Raw genomic sequence first — 20,673 nt, forward strand, 5'->3', positions numbered from 1 at the left:
CAAGCTGCTAGTATGTGCTCTCTCCCGTTTCTTCATGGAGGCACTCAGAGCTATGAGTTTCCCTCTTAGAAATGCTTTCATTGTGTCCCAAAGGTTTGGGTACGTTGTGGCTTCATTTTCATTAAACTCTAAAAAGTCTTTAATTTCTTTCTTTATTCCTTCCTTGACCAAGGTATCATTGAGAAGAGTGTTGTTCAGTTTCCACGTGAGTGTTGGCTTTCTGTTATTTTTTTTGTTATTGAAGATCAGCCTTAGTGCATGGTGATCTGATAGGATACATGGGACAATTTCAATATTTTTGAATCTGTTGAGGCCTGTTTTGTGACCTATTATGTGGTCAATTTTGGAGAAGGTATCATGAGGTGCTGAGAAGAAGGTATATCCTTTTGTTTTAGGATAAAATGTTCTGTAGATATCTGTCAGATCCATTTGTTTCATCACTTCTGTTAGTTTCAGTGTGTCTCTGTTTAGTTTCTGTTTCCATGATCTGTCCATTGGTGAAAGTGGTGTGTTGAAGTCTCCCACTATTATTGTGTGAGGTGCAGTGTGTGCTTTGAGCTTTACTAAAGTTTCTTTAATGAATGTGGCTGCCCTTGTATTTGGAGCATAGATATTCAGAATTGAGAGTTCCTCTTGGAGGATTATACCTTTGATGAGTATGAAGTGCCCCTCCTTGTCTTTTTTGATGACTTTGGGTTGGAAGTCAATCTTATCAGATATTAGGATGGCTACTCCAACTTGTTTCTTCATACCATTTGCTTGGAAAATTGTTTTCCAGCCTTTTATTCTGAGGTAGTGTCTATCTTTTTCTCTGAGATGTGTCTCCTGTAAACAGCAAAATGTTGGGTCTTGTTTGTGTAGCCAGTTTGTTAGTCTATGTCTTTTTATTGGGGAGTTGAGACCATTGATGTTAAGAGATATTAAGGAAAAGTAATTGTTGCTTCCTGTTATTTTTGTTGTTAAAGTTGGCATTCTGTTCTTGTGGCTGTCTTCTTTTAGGTTTGTTGAGGGATTACCTTCTTGTTTTTTCTAGGGCATTGTTCCCGTTCTTGTATTGTTTTTTTTCTGTTATTATCTCTTTCTTTATATTTGGGAAGTTTTCTTCAATAATTTTGTTGAAGATGTTTGCTGGTCCTTTGAGTTGGAAATCTTCATTCTCATCCACTCCTATTATCCGTAGGTTTGGTCTTCTCATTGTGTCCTGGATTTCCTGGATATTTTGAATTAGGATCTTTTTGCATTTTCCATTTTCTTTGATTGTTGTGCCGATGTTCTCTATGGAATCTTCTGCACCTGAGATTCTCTCTTCCATCTCTTGTATTCTGTTGCTGATGCTCAAATCTATGGTTCCAGATTTCTTTCCTAGGGTTTCTATCTCCAGTGTTGCCTCACTTTGAGTTTTCTTTATTGTTTCTACTTCCCTTTTTAGGTCTAGTATGGTTTTGTTCATTTCCATCACCTGTTTGTATGTTTTTTCCTCTTTTTCTGTAAGGACTTCTACCTGTTTGATTGTGTTTTCCTGTTTTTCTTTAAGGACTTGTAACTCTTTAGCAGTGTTCTCCTGTATTTCTTTAAGTGATTTATTAAAGTCCTTCTTGATGTCCTCTACCATCATCATGAGATATGCTTTTAAATCTAGGTCTAGGTTTTCGGGTGTGTTGGGGTGCCCTGGACTGGGCGAAGTGGGAGTGCTGGGTTCTGATGATGGTGAGTGGTCTTGGTTCCTGTTAGTAGGATTCCTACGTTTACCTTTCGCCATCTGGTAATCTCTGGAGTTAGTAGTTATAGTTGACTCTGTTTAGAGATTGTTCTTCTGGTGATTCTGTTACCGTCTCTCAGCAGACCTGGGAGACAGATTCTCTCCTCTGAGTTTCAGTGCTCAGAGCACTCTCTGCTGGCAAGCTCTCTTACAGGGAAGGTGCGCAGATATCTTGTTTTTGGACCTCCTCCTGGTCGAAGAAGAAGGCCCAAAACAGGGCCTCTCTCAGAAGCTGTGTTGCTTTGGCAGTTCCCAGAAGCTGTCAGCTTCTGTGGTGCAGACTCTCACCTGTGCAGACAAAATTCCTAAGTTCCAGGGAGTCCTGAAACCAAGATGGCGACCGATGCTCCTGAGGCTGAGGCCGCCTCCCAAGCCAGGCGGACACCTGCCCTCTGGTCCGGACGGTGGCCGGCTGTCTGCGGCCCGCCAAGGGTGCTGCCTCAGCGGCTCTGTGCTTCTGCCCGTCCCAGAAGCTGTCCGGTTCTCTGGCACACCCTCTAACCTGTTCAGACTAATTTCCTAGGTCCCGCAGAGTCCCGGAACCCAGATGGCGACCCTGCTGCTGAGGCTGAGGCCGCCTCCCAAGCCAGGCAGACACCTGTCCTCTGGTCCGGACGGTGGCTGGCTGTCTCCTTTAACACTATTTTAATGCAAAAAAAAGTCAACAGAATTCGTACGTAAAAGAGGTGACATCATAAGAGTAGTTATTTTTGAGGAGAATACTTGTCCTACTAGACAGCACAGGAGGCTGATTGAACAGTATGGTGTCTGTGTAGAAGTATAAATAGAGATCAGCTTTTATTTAATCTAATTAAGAGTCCATATGGACATATAAATATAATTAGAAATGTGATATATAATAAAAGCAGTATACTCGATCAAAGGGTAAGGATGAGTCAATATTAATTGGTTCTGATATAGTTAGCCATCAAATTAGAGGGGAGTGGGGAGGAAGTCAGAGGATTAGCTCTCATGTTTATGACTCTAAATTCCAGATGGCTACACTGCTAATTTTCCGAAGAAGTATGAATAGCTTACTCTCCTTTTTTGAAGATTAGGTGGGGTTTGTTTTGAGGATTACCGTGGATCATCTTGAGGTTTGCTCCTCATTCTGCCTTTGTTTGCCAAGCTGTGTGTCATGCGTGGTTCAGGAGCAGAACCTTTTTCTACTTTGTCCTTTGGCGGCAGGGGCTGCATGCACTTCACTGCCAGACCAGGGCTTCTTTTCTACATGTTCCACTGGTATTCTTTGCTAGCAGCAACCCCAAAATAGCTAAGTGAACAGACAATCTGCAGGGAGACAAATGCATTTTGTCTTCTTCCAGATGGTTATGTTAAATGTGTCTGCCCCGAATAGCTATGAGCACACCTTCACTCCCGGTGGCTTGGAGAAAGGGTAGAGCCTTTTACCAGGGTATTAGTGCCATTAGTGCCGTACAGGGAGAGACATCAGGAAACCTGTGTCTCTCAGCCTAGTGAAATGAGCCTCCATGAGAGGGCTGCTTTCTGAAGGCCAGGGAGGGTGTCCTCACTAGAACCCTGTCCCATTTGGGGTTTCTAGACTCTAGAACTAAGATTAAATCCCAGATTTTCAAACCTCCCAGTGAATACATTTCTTCATGACAGCTCTATCTGACCAACACAATGATACTGTATTTTGCAGCACACTGAAAGTTGGTTTGGTTTTTCTTACACTTGTGTTTTTGCCTGGGTGCATATAGATAATCGTGTGTTAAACAGCTGATGATAGCAATGAATTCCAGAGAAGACATTGCAAGAGGACGGGCATCAAGCAGCGGTTTGGTTTAATATAAATGGTTTCATTTTTATAAGAATGTCTGCATTACTATATGTTTTTTAAATATTTCAAAATTCAAATATTCAGATACAACTGCATTAGAAGCATCTTGTCATGAAAAAGTCAGTTTGTAGAAATCACTTATATTGAATGTTCTTACTATGTTCCAGGCAGAGAGTTACATTCAATATCTATTTGATAATCCTCTGGCATAGATGCTATTTATATATTCATTGTAAAGATGACCAACTAAAGCCCAGAGACATTAATTTACCTGAACTTCATATACCTGCAGAGGAAAAAGTCAGGACTTGAATAGCAACAACCCAGTTCTGGAGTCTTCTCTCTCGCTCTGGAGGAATTCCGAAGGCTAGTGTAAACTTTGACAAACTATTTTGAATAGATGTGAAGGCCAATTGTCTTTTCCTTATGTCAAGCCACATGAAACCTTCAAAATGCAACAGTTTTAACCCCAAAATGAAAGTCTCGCATTCTCCACCCATCAGTCTTTTGATGAATGTGTTATTTTCATGACCCCTAGTCTTCCATATTCAGAGAATAAAAAGTGAATGAGCAGAGTTTGCAAACTCTCAAGGCCACATCTGTATACCATGAAGCAAACCTGAAAGCTAATATTTTAGGCCTCTTTAATCCAATGGGGAAAACGTGCCTTAGGTTAAAATATCGAACATGATTTTTATTATATATATTATTAGAGAAAAAAATCTTTGACTACCTACCAAATTTCTTAGTGCCAGAATGGTTACAGATGAATATAGCCTCTAGTCATTGTCCGGGTAAAAGCTTTTTACACCTAAGACTGCATTTCAAATCACAGAATAAGAATTCTATTTCTATCTCCATCACTTTTTTTTGAGACAGGGTGGCCTTGAACTTGCTGTGTAGCTAAGAATGACCTCGAATTTCTGATCCTCCTGCCTCGGTCTCCAGTGCTGCGATTAGAGGCATTTGCCATCACATGTTTGTGGTGCTAGGGACTGAGCCCAAGGCTCTGTGAATGCCTTTTCCCACTGGCTACACCCCCAGCCACACAGCATCACAATCTTTTTTCAGAGAACTATAGCCTGGATATACCATATATTTGAAAATCTGTGATTTACCATTGGCATGCAAGGATTGGACTCACAATTATTTAAATCTCCATTATTTTCCATCAAGGGAGTTGAAAATATATCACAAACTCTTAAAAGTGGCCAGCCTTTTAGCCTTCAGATGTCTTCTGGTGGATAAGATGGAGCCTTGTGGAGGTAAAACCTGACATTCCCAAGGTCATACACTATTCGAAGCTGAGTCAAGAATAAAATCCTGAGTTATAGCTACTGCTCCTTAGTCCTTTTTGCTATGCTGTAATATGGCTATTTTTTCCTGTTATGTAATACACACTAATCTGATTTTCTTTTTCTCCTTCTCAACTGAAGCTCTGAATCAGCTAATCTTGATAATTACCAGGACAGGAAGCAAGAGACTGAAAATGGTTCTGTAATCAGAGAAGCTCCCTGCTAAGAGAGACGCTCTATTAGAAGCATGTCCCGAATGCTGGGACTCCACATCTGCTCTGCCTTCCACACCCCTCTAAGTTCCTGTGGCTCTCTTTCTTTTCCTGGGAGAGCTTGAATGGCCCGGCCAGCCTCTTAACCACAGCCTTTGCATTACCCTTTAGTACGCAGCTATTTGGGGGCTCCCATTACTTCTTTCTGAGCCACAGCCTGTCCTATGGTAGCCACTTGTATCTTGGCTGTCACTTGCTATCTGTTTCCTCCTTGGTTGCTTGACCTCCTGACCTTGACCTCAGACTTTACCATAGTCTTGCTTCCCTACTCAACTCTAAAGTGTTCAGATACCCAGGAAATAGTGTGACAGAAATGGACGGGACAAGGAGCCTCAGCAACTCCAGAGATGGGTTCTGATTCAAACACGTCTCTTCTGTAGAAAGACTCCCTCAGCCCTAGAAAAGTGCCTAGTATGTTCTTGATCCTTTATATAACAGGAGTTTCCTATTAGAGAATATAGCTCTCTAATTTAGAATTTCCCTTTCAGATTACTACAATTTTTACTGTTTTCTTTTGGGCCCAGATACAGTCATCTTTAAAAACATTGTTTTAATCTCTTAGTGGAACTCATAAACTAAGAAGGTCAAGCTCATTATCCCAAATGCCCTTCTCGGCTCTGCGGTTACATAATTGCAGGGAATTCTAAGAACTGTTCATCAGGACATCCACACTGCTCTCTATAATTGTGGATTGTCCCCCAGCCTCAGTCACAGCAAATGGACCCTTTTCTTATTAAAATAATGGCTTCCTCCTCCTGGGTCAACATATTAAGTCACAGCAGCCACCAGTATTACCTCATGCACACAGTGGGCAACCAGTTGCCATCAAATCCTCTGGGAGATCTTAAACTAGGAGGAAATCAGTGGAACAACATGGGAAAGTGGGGGTTTAAGTATGAAAGTGAGAGTATAAACTACATTATAAAAAACCACTTCTTTCATTCATAGGTATAAATATTGAATGGGAACACTCGGTGCGACAGATCCTCCCTCTGATATAGCTCACCCTGACATTGCAGACAACGCTTCCCCAGCTCACTGTCACGGACTAAAACCCCTCCCTTACCTTTCTCTGTCTTTCACTGACTGTTCTGCCATTAACTTCTTCAGCTCTTCCAGACGCCGGAGATCTCTCTTTTCCATTTCTTGCCACTTCTGCTGTTTCATAGCCCAGTATTTTCTTATCTAGTGCATGAATGTTACACCAAATTTAAATTAACAACAGATAATGGGGGCGAGACACAAGACAACAACAGTATCCAGTTGCTCAGACAGCAAAGATCAGATTGCAATGGCATTTCATCTTTGTGTGTGTGTGTGTGTGTGTGTGTGTGCTTTAGAACTACCTATAAAATATTCGCAACAAAAAAAAATTAAAAACACAAAGATGCAAGTCTCTGGAAAGTGCTTGGCTTAGCCCTTTCTGAAGTGGAAATGTACCCTATGCTGAGACCTCGATTTTAATCTATGGCTGAAATAATTGACTTTCAGGGAACCACCGTAAAAGCATGTTACTGCCTCTGAAGAATATAACCTACCTGTTACCCAGGGGTATTTTTATCCTCTTATGGTAATGCAGTCTTTAACAAATATGGCATTAAGACTATTTTTACCTTAAAAGCATGGGTTTATTTATGCTAATGGATAGCAGGATGTTGAAAGCGTTATGCCCCTGGAGGAAGTGGCAGGAGATGGGTGGGAGGAAGGAGGGGAAGTACGAATTAACACGGTTGTGGTAAAGAGTAGTCTCGACCTATGTGGTAAAATAAAGGTCACGCTTATCAGGTTGACAAAGATGGAAGGCATTGTTCTTCCTGGGCTGGCTTTACTTCTCTCAATGGAAGCAAATAAGCATTATTTCCATGTCAGGGTTCCACAGTGTGCTTAGGCAACCCAAGTTAGTAGAAGCCGTTCCACTACTCTAGGTTGCCACGTTCCTGTCGTGAGACACTGGCTCTTGCTAGGAAAAGACAGAACGGCACCTCCTCAGTGCTGACAGGCAACAGTCTGTAGGGGCTGCCTAGCCAAACCTCCAGTGTGGCATTTCCTCTTCTGAAAGTTTAGACAGGAAAAGCTAAGTGATTTCCTGGCTGTCCTGAGCACGATGTTGTCTGATCGCTAGGAGCCTCTCAAGAGGCAGCCGAGGATCCTCTGGAGCACGGGCAGAGCAGTGATGCAGCCGAAGGGGAACAGCAGCTCAAGGCTCAGCACAGTGGAAGGTGAAACCCACTCCGCATGACTAAAGGTAGAGTTTAAAGAGAACAGAAAAAAAAAAAAAAAACCAGAAAGAAACCTACAACAAAGATAGAGAGAGAAAGAAACAGAGAAAGACAGAAAGTCAGAGACAGACACACACACACACACACACACACAGAGAGAGGGGGGGGGGAGAGCAGTTCACGTGATAAATGCCAGCAATCCCTAAGTGCCAGGCAGGATAACAGACTATCTTCATCGGGCATAAGTCATCTTTATACTTTTCTGCATTCTCTTACAGGTTTTTTGGCAATAAATATGTCTTTCATTATCACAGTGGTACTGCTACTTCAAAATTAAGCTTTAAAAGGCATATATATGAAAGACAACTTTCTCCTAGGTCATTCCAGCCCAATAATAGACGCTCACTCTTGGTGCTGGCCTAGAAGGAAGAGCAGAGCTCCTTCTGAAGACTGGCTGCTGATGCCTGCTCGCCTCTGCCATTACTTATGTTGCCTTATGCAGATCAAAGACTATGATCTCTTTCCATCTCTGCTTTCTTCCTCCAAGGCAGTCATTTACAGTGTTAAGCCTGAGTGGGGCCTTGAGAAACCTCAGGGCCATGATCTGAAAGGTTCCTCAAAGCTTCAGACTTCAGAGGACCTCGTCCTCGCTATAACTGAAATCACAGGAAAAAGAGATACTCACTGAATATAGCACCCTTTACCTGTTCTGGTCAGTGCTATCTGTGGACTTCCGGGTCACCCCCAGATCTGGTCGAGAATTCAGACACCCGAGTCACAAAGCCCTCCAGGCTACCTCTGCCGACATCGAAACTGCCTTTCAACCTGTTACTCTAATATTTTCAAGACTTTTACAAAGAATTATCTCCTCCTTCAGGATTTGATTATCATTAGCATTCTACCCATAAAATCTTAAATTATATAGCAATAGGCTCTTTGGCCAGAATTGGCCCCTCTCCATCTTCATCCTCTGGCTTTTGGCTTTGTACACTGGTTAGTTTGGCCCTGAACATGATGCTTTGCTAGTTAGTAAATCCCTTCTCTGCCCCACTAGATTGCAAAGCACGTGATTTACCAATCTTGGCGTTTCTGAATGTCTTCTAGAACAGTGTGTGCACTTAATAACCATTTGATTAATGATACAATTGTGTGAACAGGTACTAAATCCATGGCTTCCGTGAGACCTTCAGTGAAAATTATCTTTTAAAAATTAATTCCTGGTCAATAGCTCCCAATAGACACGGAGAGGCATGGAGGGAACACATTTTTCACAGGGGACACAAAAGCTCTAACCTTCCTTAAAGTCCCACCAAGGAGAGGAAGGGCTGTCCCCCCCTCAGTGGTCATATGTGCATGGTCTAGAGACACTAAAAGACCCTTATCCAGGGGTAGTTCTCCATCCTTAAATCTCCCTACTCCTCCCCCTGTGCTTCTCTTCATTACCCCTCTGTTCACTTTGTGCTGCTTCCTTCTCTGAAATACAATTAAACACATGAAGAAAGCCTTTCCTGAAACCACCAAGATGGTAACAGCAAAGCGTCTGAGACTATGTATTGCTTTCCCCCTTTACAGCTCCTATACTACTCCTTGCTCATAGCATTCCTACCTCTGTCTTCCAAACAGGAGGGATTGAGCAAGCAAGAAGAAAGGCCGAGCGAGTCTAGGCGAGTAATAAATCCAAAAATATCAGAAATGATCCAGGCTAACTTGTTGCCTTCACAGGTCACAAGGGATCAAATCAAACAACTATCTCAATTCTTATTTTATCAATAATAGGTACCTCTATATGCTTGATTCTATTCAAACACACATGCACGTGCACACTCGCATACTCGCACACTCATACTCACACATACTCACACACACACACACACACACACACACACACACGTATTTAAAACATTATTGGTTTTAGCATTTATTTGTTCATTAAACATTTATTAACAATATGCCTAGAGCCATATGCTGTACAGTTTACTTGGTATGTTGTATTTATAGCAATGGGACTTAGTAGAGGAAAGTCACAATAAAGAAATAAATGAAGGGACAGGTCATTACATATTCTGTCAACTCCTAAGCAAGACTTAAGTAGTGTGAGATTCAGACTAGTTTGAGTGGCTTTTATCAGAAGGCATTTTTAGAATGCCTTCCACAGGACGTGAGGGTAAAAACCTGAAAGCTGAGAATGAGACAGCCATGGAGGAGCCAGAGGCCAGGGGAGGACTCGGAAGCTGTGGGACCAACAGCATTGGCCAGGAAAGACCTCACCTGTGCTGGGAGTCAGGAGACTGTACAAGAGTAGATGGGTAAGTTAATACACGGGGCCAACTGAGAGCGCCAGGGAGTCTAGATAAGTAGCCGAGGACTCAGAAATGACGAAGCCACTGAGAAATCTCAATCAAGCAGTGACTCAGGGTGCAAGAGGATGGCCCTGCCGGTTAAATGGAGAACAGATAGCCGAAGTGCTGAGAAGGAAAGATGAAGCAAAGATGGGCACTTAGACTAAGCCCTGGGGTGCAGTGTAGGAGTGAGGCATGCTTGAGAATGGACTCAGCGCACTTGTTGGGAATTCTGGCTATTAAAGGCCTGGGATAAAGAGCAAGCAAGATGTCCAAGCATTTTGCTTTAGCAGCTATGGGACTGAAGCAAGGGTGGGTTCATAACAGGCATGGGAAGGGAGGGCAAACAGAAGGTCACTGGGGGCACGTAGTTCCTGAGATGCCCAGGACACCTCTTACTGCAGAAAACAGAGATCTGGAAGTGTAAATTGTTCTAGGGAAAACTCAGTCCTGGAGGCCCAAATTAAGCATCTATTTGGAGAAAAATATCTGCTATCCAAGACTAGGAGGAAAAAGTGTCAAGCTCATTTACATCTTCCTTTTCTCAGCTTTTCCTAGGGGAATGGCTTACCTTCTCACCTCCACTGTGGAATCTCATTATATTGTCAAGATCTAGACAAACCTAACTCCATCCCCTGCAGCAAAGGCCCTTTGCTTATGATTTATTATGCTTCTCTCCTTGGTTCGTTTATATGGCCCCTCCCCAGATTGTCCTGAACTCTGGGAGCATTTGCCGAGTGCCTGGGATTGTGCGGCCTTCAGCCTTTTTGACTGGGAAACCCTGCTTGGCCCTCCTTTAAAATTTACTGTAGAGCACTGCCTTCAGAGCCCGTCTTCCTTATGCCTTTTTTCAGATATGGCTTGGTGTGCCTGCTAGGGTCTTACTTATGTTTTCTTGGTGTAGCGTTCATGTGGATCTGCATTATTTACCACTGTACCCCCAGCACCTTACACTGGGTTTGACATACAGTCGACTTTAGAAGGTCACTGTTAAATCAGTGGACACTTCTCCTGGTCTCTGGCCCAAGAATAATAGTTGTGGGTGGGAACCAGGCCAGCAGTTTTATTTGCAGCATGGTGAAGTCTGAACTAAGTACTTCCCCAAGGAGAGTTCCATTCACTTCTCATCAATTAATAGGAGCAGAAAGTGTGGATCGAGAATTATTGGCTCTGCAAGCGTCAAATTAAAATCCTGGCTGAGGACACTTAACTAGCCCTTTGAGACACTTGTTGAGACAGAGAATCTAAACGCACTGGGTTTTTTGACTTCTTGTGCAATCTTTCAAACATGCCGGTGGTGGGCCGTCAGATGGTTCAGTGTAAGTGACAAGTTGAATGTCAAGCTCTTACTTGGACATGTTTGAAACAAAATAAAGCAAGCCCCTGTCACCCTGCCTTCCTCAAGCAAATGCTGATTTGTCCTGGATGCAAGATGCTCCTTTCCATAGTCCCGTCTCTCTCCATTTTAGCAGACTTACACCAGTGAGAGCCAGGAAAATAGGCTCCGTATAGATTTATGTAATGTAATGCTATTTTTCCCAGAGCATTTAGATCATTTTTATATCCCACCTCACTTTCGCAATTTTCAAAACAATTTGTTTCTTATTAACAACCCTACCTGAAAGCATGATGTTTATGCTCCAAGCATACATCAAAGTTTACCCTTAAAAAACCTAGACGAGTGTCAAACAGCCATTAAACTCACCATGAAATGAGACTTTCTTACTTCCAGATAGAAAGTAGAAGCTTAGAATGAAAGCATTATAATAGGAAAAGGGATGGCCTCTAATTTCAAGCTATCAGTGTGATATTGAATCTGAACAAACAGACTTCTGTACAGTGTTCCCGAGTTATTATCTCCAGAACTTTAATAACTTTACAGCAGGAGGTCACAACACTTAACCAGACACATGGACGATACTGTGAACAAAGGTTAAAATAGTCAGTTTCCCAACAAAGCATTAAGATAAAGCAGTTATCTCATCTTTTAGTGTCTAATTTATTTAGATCAATCTTTGCATCTTACAGACATCCTTTCTATCTTTGACCTGCAATATACAGCCCCGTATGAAAAGGTAACACTATCATATATGAAAGCACAACTGAACATCTTAATAAATATATTCACTTTTTACCTTTTTTTTTCTGTTAATTTAACTACCATAATAGTACAGCCACCTCTGCATTGGCATATAATTTATGACCTTCTAGAAGGCAAGAGAAATTCCATACAGTGGCATCTTTTTATCTGGTATTGTCTTTCAAGAGAGAAATGAAATAGATTCATCTGATAAACTGATGCATTGAGAAATAATGTAGACAAGGTAGCACTGAAGAAAGTTCTGTTTTGGGTTTTGCTCATACCTGCAGGGACAATAATGATGCAGCCTACCAGTCACTAGACGGATTTATAATGTCATGGGGTACGTTATTCAATCCCAAGAGCATACATATCTGCCATTTCTGTGAGTCAAGGTGCTTTAGAGACCCAAATCAAGCTGTTTAGTTCTAGAAATAAACCTTGTGTCGCTCTCAGTCTCAAAATCTTTCAGTCAACATTCTCTCTCCGGTATTCTGCTCTATAACAGCTTCCATGTGACTTGACTCAGACTGATTTAAATTTCTGAATTAAAAAAAAAATGATATGAGAGTAGAGAGATTGCCCAACATTTAAGAGTCCTTGATGCTCTTACAGAGATCCCAGTACTTCCTAGTGTTTATGTCACATGGCTCACAATCACCTTTAACTCCAGCTCCAGGATATCTGGCATACTCTTCTGGACTCCCCAGGTACCTCCTGTCCACCCAGGTACATCTACACACACACACACACACACACACACACGCGCGCGCGCGCACACACACACACACACACACACACATACACACGGGAACTAAAAGGGGGCTGGGGAAGGAGGGGGAAGGTAGGATAGCCCACATTCAGCCAGAGTTCCTCCTATGCTCTCGGCAGGCAGATGTGGGAGGGCTGCCGGACGCTTTCCATTTGGCCCTGGGTGAGCATCTAAGGCACTGACCCCACTCGATGGGGGTGAACAAGGGGCAGCCCCCAACCAGGAGCCCCTGGGATGACGCCCTGTAGTCCCAGGGTTATAGGAGAGAGGGCTTAAAGGAGAGAGGTGCCCACACAGGCGAGAGTCTGCGCAGCGGGCCTTGATGAGCAGAGACAGTCTATGGTTTTAGAGCTTTATTGTAGAAAGGTAAGGGAAAGAGAGAGACTGGCCATGACCAAGAGGAGGGAAGGGGGAAAATGAGAGAGAGAAGAAAGGCTAGAGAGTAAGAAAGAGAGAGTAAGAGAGTGAGAGGAGAGGTGAGGAGAGAGGATAATGAGGGGAGTAAAAGGAGTAAGAGCAAGAGAGCAATGTGGGGCCAAGCAGCCCTTCTTATGGTATGCTGTTATCTTTATTGTTGCTAGGTAATTGGGGAGGAGTTTAGCCTGAAGGTCAGAAGCTTGGGCCATTGTCTATGTGAATAAAAGCCATGCTTCTCTTGTGGGGGCTGACAGGGGTGGTAACTTAGACAGGAGCCAGAGTTCCAGAAGACATGAGAGAACTTCTGTCCCATGTGGTGAATTATCACCACCGGATCCTGGGGTTCAACATCTAGCCTCAACTGGAAACCAGGCTTTCTGTGCATAGCCCAATGCCCAACACACACACACACGCACACACACACACACACACACACACACACACACACCTTATTAAAACAGAATTTAAATCTTAAAGGGGTCTCTGAATTAATTTGCGAGGTATTCATTCTGCAAAACTTGAAAGCTCTCTACAAGAGCAAGAAACCAAAGTCAGATCTTTGATACATAAACTAGAAGTCAGCTGATCTTCAATAACAACATAAATAATAGAAAGCCAACATTAATGTGGAAACTGAACAACACTCTACTCAATGATACCTTGGTCAAGAAAGAAATTAAAGACTTTTTAGAGTTTAATGAAAATGAAGCCACAACATACCAAACTTATGGGACACAATGAAGGCAGTCCTAAAAGGAAAACTCATAGCCCTGAGTGCCTCCAAAAAGAGACTAGAGAGAGCACACATTAGCAGCTTGACAACACACCTAAAAGCTCTAGAACAAAAGGAAGCAAATTCACCCAAGAGGAGTAGATGGCAGGAAATAATCAAACTTAGGGCAGAAATCAACCAAGTGGAAATAAAAACAACTATACAAAGAATCAACCAAACCAGGAGCTGGCTCTTTGAGAAAATCAACAAGATAGATAAACCCTTAGCTAGATTGACTAGAGGGCACAGGGACAGTATCCTAATTAACAAAATCAGAAAGGAAAAAGAAGGCATAACAACAGATCCTGAGGAAATCCAAAACATCATCAGATCCTACTACAAAAGGCTATACTCAACAAAACTGGAAAACCTGGATGAAATGGACTACTTCCTAGACAGATAGCAGGTACCAAAGTTAAATTAGGATCAGATTAATGATCTTAATAGTCCTGTTTCCCCTAAAGAAATAGAAACAATCATCAATAGTCTCCCAACCAAAAAAGCCCAGGACCAGATGGATTTAGTGCAGAGTTCTATCAGACCTTCAAAGAAGACCTAATTCCAACTCTCTTCAAACTATTCCACAAAATAGAAATAGAAGGTACTCTACCCAACTCATTCTATGAAGCCACAATTACTCTGATACCTAAACCACAGAAAGATCCAACAAAGATAGAGAACTTCAGACCAATTTCCCTTACGAATATCGATGCAAAAATTCTCAATAAAATCCTCGCAAACTGAATCCAAGAACACATTAAAATGATCATCCATCATGACCAAGTAGGCTTCATCCCAGGGATGCAGGGATGGTTTAATATACGGAAATCCATCAACGTAATCGACTGTATAAACAAACTCAAAGACAAAAATCACATGGTCATCTCGTTAGATGCTGAGAAAGCATTTGACATAATTCAACACCCCTTCATGATAAAAGTCATGGAAAGATTAGGAATTCAAGGCCCATACCTAAACATAATAAAAGCAACATAGAGCAAACCAGTAGCCAACATCAAAGTAAAAGGAGAGAAGCTGGAAGCAATCCCACTAAAATCAAGGACTAGACAAGGCTGCCCACTTTCTCCCTACCTATTCAATATAGTACTTGAAGTCCTAGCCAAAGCAATTTGACAAAAGGAGATCAAGGGGATACAAATTGGAAAGGAAGAAGTAAAAATATCACTATTTGCAGGTGATATGATAGTATATATAAGTGACCCTAAAAATTCCACCAGAGAACTCCTAAACCTGATAAACAGCTTCGGTGACGTAGCTGGATATAAAATTAACTCAAAAAATCAGTGGTCTTTCTTGACACAAAGGATAAACAGGATGAGAAAGAAGTTAGGGAAACAACATCCTTCACAATAGTCACAAATAATATAAAATACCTTGGTGAGCTCTAATAAGGAAGTAAAAGATCTGTATGATAAGAACTTCAAGTCTCTGAAGAAAGAAATTGAAGATCTCAGAGGATTGAAAGATCTCCAACGCTCATGGATTGGCAGGATTAATATAGTAAAAATGGCTATCCTGCTGAAAGCAATCTACAGATTCAATGCAATCCCCATCAAAATTCCAACTCAATTCTTCACTGAGTTAGGAAGGGCAATTTGCAAATTCATCTGGAATAACAAAAAAACTAGGATAGCAAAAACTATTCTCAACAATAAAAGAACCTCTGGGGGAATCACCATGCCTTACCTCAAGTACTACTACAGAGCAATTGTGATAAAAACTGCATGGTACTGGTACAGCGACAGACAGGACTAGTCGATCAATGGACTAGAATTGAAGACTCAGAAATGAATCCACACACCTATGGTCACCTCATCTTTGACAAGGGAGCTAAAACCATCCAGTGGAAAAAAGACAGCATTTTCAACAAAGGGTGCTGGCACAACTGGATGTTATCATGTAGAAGAATGCTAATTGATCCATTCTTATCTCCTTGTACAAAGCTCCAGTCTAACGGGCTCAAAGACCTCCACATAAAACCAGAGACACTGAAACTTATAGAGGAGAAAGTAGGGAAAACCCTCAAAGTTATGGGCACAGGAGAAAAATCCCTAAACAGAACAGCAATGGCCTGTACTGTAAGATCAAGAATGGACAAATGGGACCTCATAAAATTGCAAAGCTTCTGTAGGGCAAAAGATACTGTCAATAATACAAAAGGCTACCAACAGATTGGGAAAGAATTTTTACCAATCATAAATCTCATAGGGGACTAATATCCAATATATACAAAGAGCTCAAGAAGCTGAACTCCAGAAATTCAAATAACCCCATTAAAAATGGGGTACAGAGCTAAACAAAGAATTCTCAACTGAGGAATACTGAAGGGCTGAGAAGCACTTGAAAAAAATGTTCAACATCCTTAATCATCAGGGAAATGCAAATCAAAACAACCCTGAGATTCCACCTCACACCAGTCAGAATGGCTAGGATCAAAAATACAGGTGACAGCAGATGCTGGCGAGGATGTGGAGAAAGAGGAACACTCCTCCATTGCTGGTGGGATTGCAAGCTTGTACAACCACTCTGGAAATCAGTCTGGCGGTTCCTCAGAAAACTGGACATAGTACTACCGGTAGATCTAGCAATACCTCTCCTGGGCATATACCCAGAAGTTGGTTCAACAGGTAATAAAGACACATGCTCCACTATGTTCATAGCAGCCCTATTTATAATAGCCAGAAGTTAGAAAGAACCCAGATGTCCCTCAACAGAGGAATGGATACAGAAAATGTGGTACATTTACACAATGGAGTACTACTCAGGGATTTAAAACAATGAATTTATGAAATTATTGGGCAAATGGATGTATCTGGAGGATATCATCCTGAGTGAGGTAATCCGATCACAAAAGAACTCACACAATATGAACTCACTGATAAGTGGATATTAGCCCAGAAACCTAGAATACCCAAGATACAACTTCCAAAACACAAGAAAATCTAGAAGGAAGACCAACTCGTGGATACTTCCTTCATCCCTAGAATATAGAATAAAATATCCATGGAAGGAGTTGCATAGACAAAGTTTAGAGCTAAGACAAAAGGATGGACCATCCAGAGACTGCTGCACCCGGGAATCCATCCCATAATCAACCACCAAACGCAGACACTATTGCATACGCCAGCAAGATTTTGCTGAAAGGACCCTGATATAGCTGTCTCCTGTGAGGCTTTGCCAGTGCCTGGTAAACACAGAAGTGGATGCTCACAGTCATCTATAGGATGGAACACAGGGCCCCCAATGAAGGAGCTAGAGCAAGTACCCAAGAGTTGAAGAGGTCTGCAACCCTATAGGTGGAACAACAATATGAACTAATCAGTACCCCCAGAACTCGTGTCGCTAGCTGCGTATGTAGCAGAAGATGGCCTAGTTGACCATCATTGGGAAGAGAGAACCCTTGGTCTAGCAAACTTTATATGCCCCAGTACAGGGGAAAGCCAGGGCTAAGAAGTAGGAGTGAGTGGGTAGGGAGCAGGGCGAGGGGAGGGAGGAGGGTATAGGGGAATTTTGGGATAGCATTTGAAATGTAAATGAAGAAAATATCCAATTTTAAAAAAGCAAAAAAAAAAAAAAAACATGAAAAAGATGGCATTAAGGGAAAGGCCCCAAATTGTAAGATTATCAAAAGAGCCATTCAATGAAACAGTACACAAGCAATAAACCCTATGTAGGAAAAAAAAGGGAACTACACATATACTGACATATTGATATATTGACAAGTAAGAGAAATAGCATTTAAAATAATACATTTATGTATGTAAAAATGTTGAAGGCCATTGTTGTTAATAACTTTCTTTTGGGAGCTATGCAAGTTTGGGGTGGTTTTCATAGTATTTTTTGTGCTTGTCTGTATTTTTACAACTGACATAAAATATTTTGTAATCACCAAAGTTTGCCTTTTAAGTTTAGACAAAGAAAGTACATATTTAGAGAGTGTGCCCAAGGGCCACAGCTTTCATTTATTCCTGAAAATTTCAAAGTATCTTTTTGCATCATGCCCAAGGTCAAGATACCGTATAAAGACCTGATTGTGGCGACAGTTGTGTAACACTATCCTTTTCCACCACATGGCATCATGTTCACAGTCTTCAGAAACATTTCATGGACTCATGGTTTAATTTTATAGAGGTTTTATAAAGGCCTCATACAAAACTTTTATTTAAATGCTACCTATAGAATAAGTTGCATTCTCCCCTTTAATACATGCTGCAGCTCCTGAGATACTGGAACAATGCCCATCAGTAGCAAATGGGAGCTAAATGTTCTTCTTCAACTGAATTCAACCACAAAATCTCTCTTCTCTTTTAGTTTGCTGGTGTTGCTAAGCCTTTAACTTTGTGTCTCTTATTCTCTTGCTAATTTCTTATATCAGTGATTCTTACTAATAAACAGATGGGCACAAATAAAAATTAGAATAGACTGAAAAGATGTATTGAAAAGAAAATTGGAAGGAAAGTTAAAATGCAGGCAGTGAGGGGTTAGGCATCTCTGAGCTGCTTTACCACCTACAGACCAGGGACAGCACGGGAGGAGGGGCGGCAGACAGCATAGGGGAGGGGAAGCAGACAGCATGGGGGAGGGGCGGCAGACAGGAGCAGAGACCTCTAGTAGAATGATAACCCAACAGAGCAAGGAGCTGGGGGACCCTCACCATCCTGCTACATCCCAGTCTCCCATCTTGTACTTTTACTAAATGCGGCCAGAAGCCAGAGGCCAAGAAACACACATAGGGAAACCTGGGAGCCACTGAATCAAAGGTGGAGACTACTCAAGGGGGAACTATCCCATACAGCAGTATTAATTCTTTGATTATAAGTGTTCAAAAGTAGGTGATACCTATATGCGTGCGGAAGTAACATTTTAGACAGAGCTCACTTTGGCCACTTGTACTGAGCACTCGTACATTGCAGAGCTCCCACTCATGCAAATTGGCAATAACCTGCTTTCTGTTGTGATGTATCCCATGTCCATATAATAGGATGAGCCAAGAAAATGTTCTGGAGTAAACACATTAGTTATCTCATTCTTAATTGAAATGCCAGGTGGATTTAAAAATAACTGTCATGGCTTCTTTAGAAGAAACGTCTGTTTTCAGGATGGGTGATATTACATAATGATGGTGTCTTTATGTTGACATTTCTGAAAATGAATTTGCCCATAATCTTGTTTAATTTCTCTCTTTTCACTGTTCATTAGGGAGGGAGTTTATCTACTAAGGGTGTTGTATTTCAAGACGTGAAGTGTCAGGGAGAGTAAAAAGCCATCAGGCCACAGAGCTATTCAATGATGACTTCTTAGAACTTAGAGCACAGGAGATTACTGTGAGCATTAATCCAAACACTTCATTTTACAACTGAGAGGGCAAAAGCCCATACAGCCTGCAGAGCCTGTCCAAGGTCATCCATCGTATTAGGGCCCCCAGGCCTGACAGGTCCTCCTCTCCACTTCAAAATTAAGGCATGTACTGTGTACAGCTACGTGGTTGTACACAGTGTGTGCAGCCAACATACCCACTCAACCAATACTCTGTGAGGGAGTGCCTGGCACCATGCACTGGAAATAATAAAGAAATGGATAAACCACCCACAAATCCTCTTTTTTTTTTTTGTGAGTGTACATTCTAAAAAAAAAAATTAATGTAGTATTAAATGTGTGTGTGTGTGTGTGTGTGTGTGTGTGTGTGTGTGTGTGTGTGAGATGATAAATGCTGAGGGAAAACTAGGGCAGGATGATAGATGACAATAGGAGAAAGGGGTCATCAAGGATGCTCCCACTAGCATGACATTTGTTTGGGTCCCTCAGTGAACTGAGAAGAGGGTTGTGCAGGCATCTTGGAGGAGGAGAATGGTTCTAGGTGCCAGGAACCATGAGTGCAAAAGGCTGGGAGACAGTGCTAGGATGCTCCTGGAGAAGGAAGTGAATAGGCGCAGCTGGAGCAGAGGCAGGTGGAAAGGAATTGGAGATGAGGTCCAGCATGGATTGGTGCAGTGCAGGGAGGAAGATCAGGAGAGGCCTTAGAGGCTGGTGGACTTTGGATTGTATTTGTAATGGGTGAAACTCCATTTGTGCAATTTTTTTTTTTTTTTTTTTTTTTTTTGGCTGAGGAGTCTGAAGTGAGTGTACAAAGATCAGCATGAATAAAAGTACATGGAAGTAGAACATTGAAATAGGAGGAGAAGAGGAGAGGAATTGGTTAGGAGACCAGGAGGCTGATGCGATGCTTCTAATTATATTATATAGGTAGAGCGTCTATCCACATCAGAAGGTAAATGTAATAACAAGAAAATACGAATCAACAACGACTCAGAGACTGTTGGGCTGAGCACTAGGAGAGCAGATTCCATCTGCATTGGACAGGGAAGTGAGAGCATCATGGGTCTGGGAGGAAAAGTGTAAAGCATAGCTTTGGCATTTAGATTTGAGGTAGTTGATATGTCAGTGTAGACTTCAAAAAGGAATATTAATTGGTACAACTCAGCATATAAATGATGTGAACTTATAGTGTTAGTAAGTTAGTTGAGGTCATCTAGATAACATGCATACTTAGAACACTAAGCCCCCAACACACTCCAAAGTCAAAGAGACAGAAGAATGAGGAAGACCCACACAAGTTTACTGAGAAGAGGGGAGTACTGTGATAGAATGGCTTCCTAGAAGTAAATCAAATCATTGTCCTAAAGACAAGGCTCTGGTCAGTTTGATCATAATAATTCCAGAAAGATGAGAACTAAGAATTGACCTCTTAGATTAGTCAGTAGGACATGGAGGACAAGGACAACGTTGGCAGGTGCAGTGTGGCTGCAGCCGGAGAGTGAACTGGTTCCAGAGAAGAGTAAAGAAGAGGACGTTCCATATCGCAAATCATCAGGGGAAATGCCAATCACAATAACCTCACACATGACCTCACTCCAGTTGGAGTGACA

At 41.9% G+C, this 20,673-nt stretch overlaps 1 protein-coding gene across 8 annotated transcripts in view; it reads right to left on the reverse strand.

Annotated features, from left to right (window-relative positions):
• Ccdc148 (coiled-coil domain containing 148) overlaps positions 1 to 20,673 on the reverse strand; it is a 339,132-nt gene that overhangs the window by 78,465 nt on the left and 239,994 nt on the right. For all 8 annotated transcript variants that reach the window (NM_001362393.1, NM_001001178.2, NM_001362394.1 and 5 more), the window contains one exon: positions 6,194 to 6,312. In NM_001362393.1, the coding sequence (NP_001349322.1) occupies positions 6,194 to 6,312 (119 nt within the window). The remainder of the gene's footprint in view (positions 1 to 6,193; positions 6,313 to 20,673) is intronic.

The sequence above is a fragment of the Mus musculus genome, chromosome 2 (assembly GCF_000001635.26).
Source record: "Mus musculus strain C57BL/6J chromosome 2, GRCm38.p6 C57BL/6J".
Taxonomy (NCBI): Eukaryota; Metazoa; Chordata; class Mammalia; order Rodentia; family Muridae; genus Mus; species Mus musculus.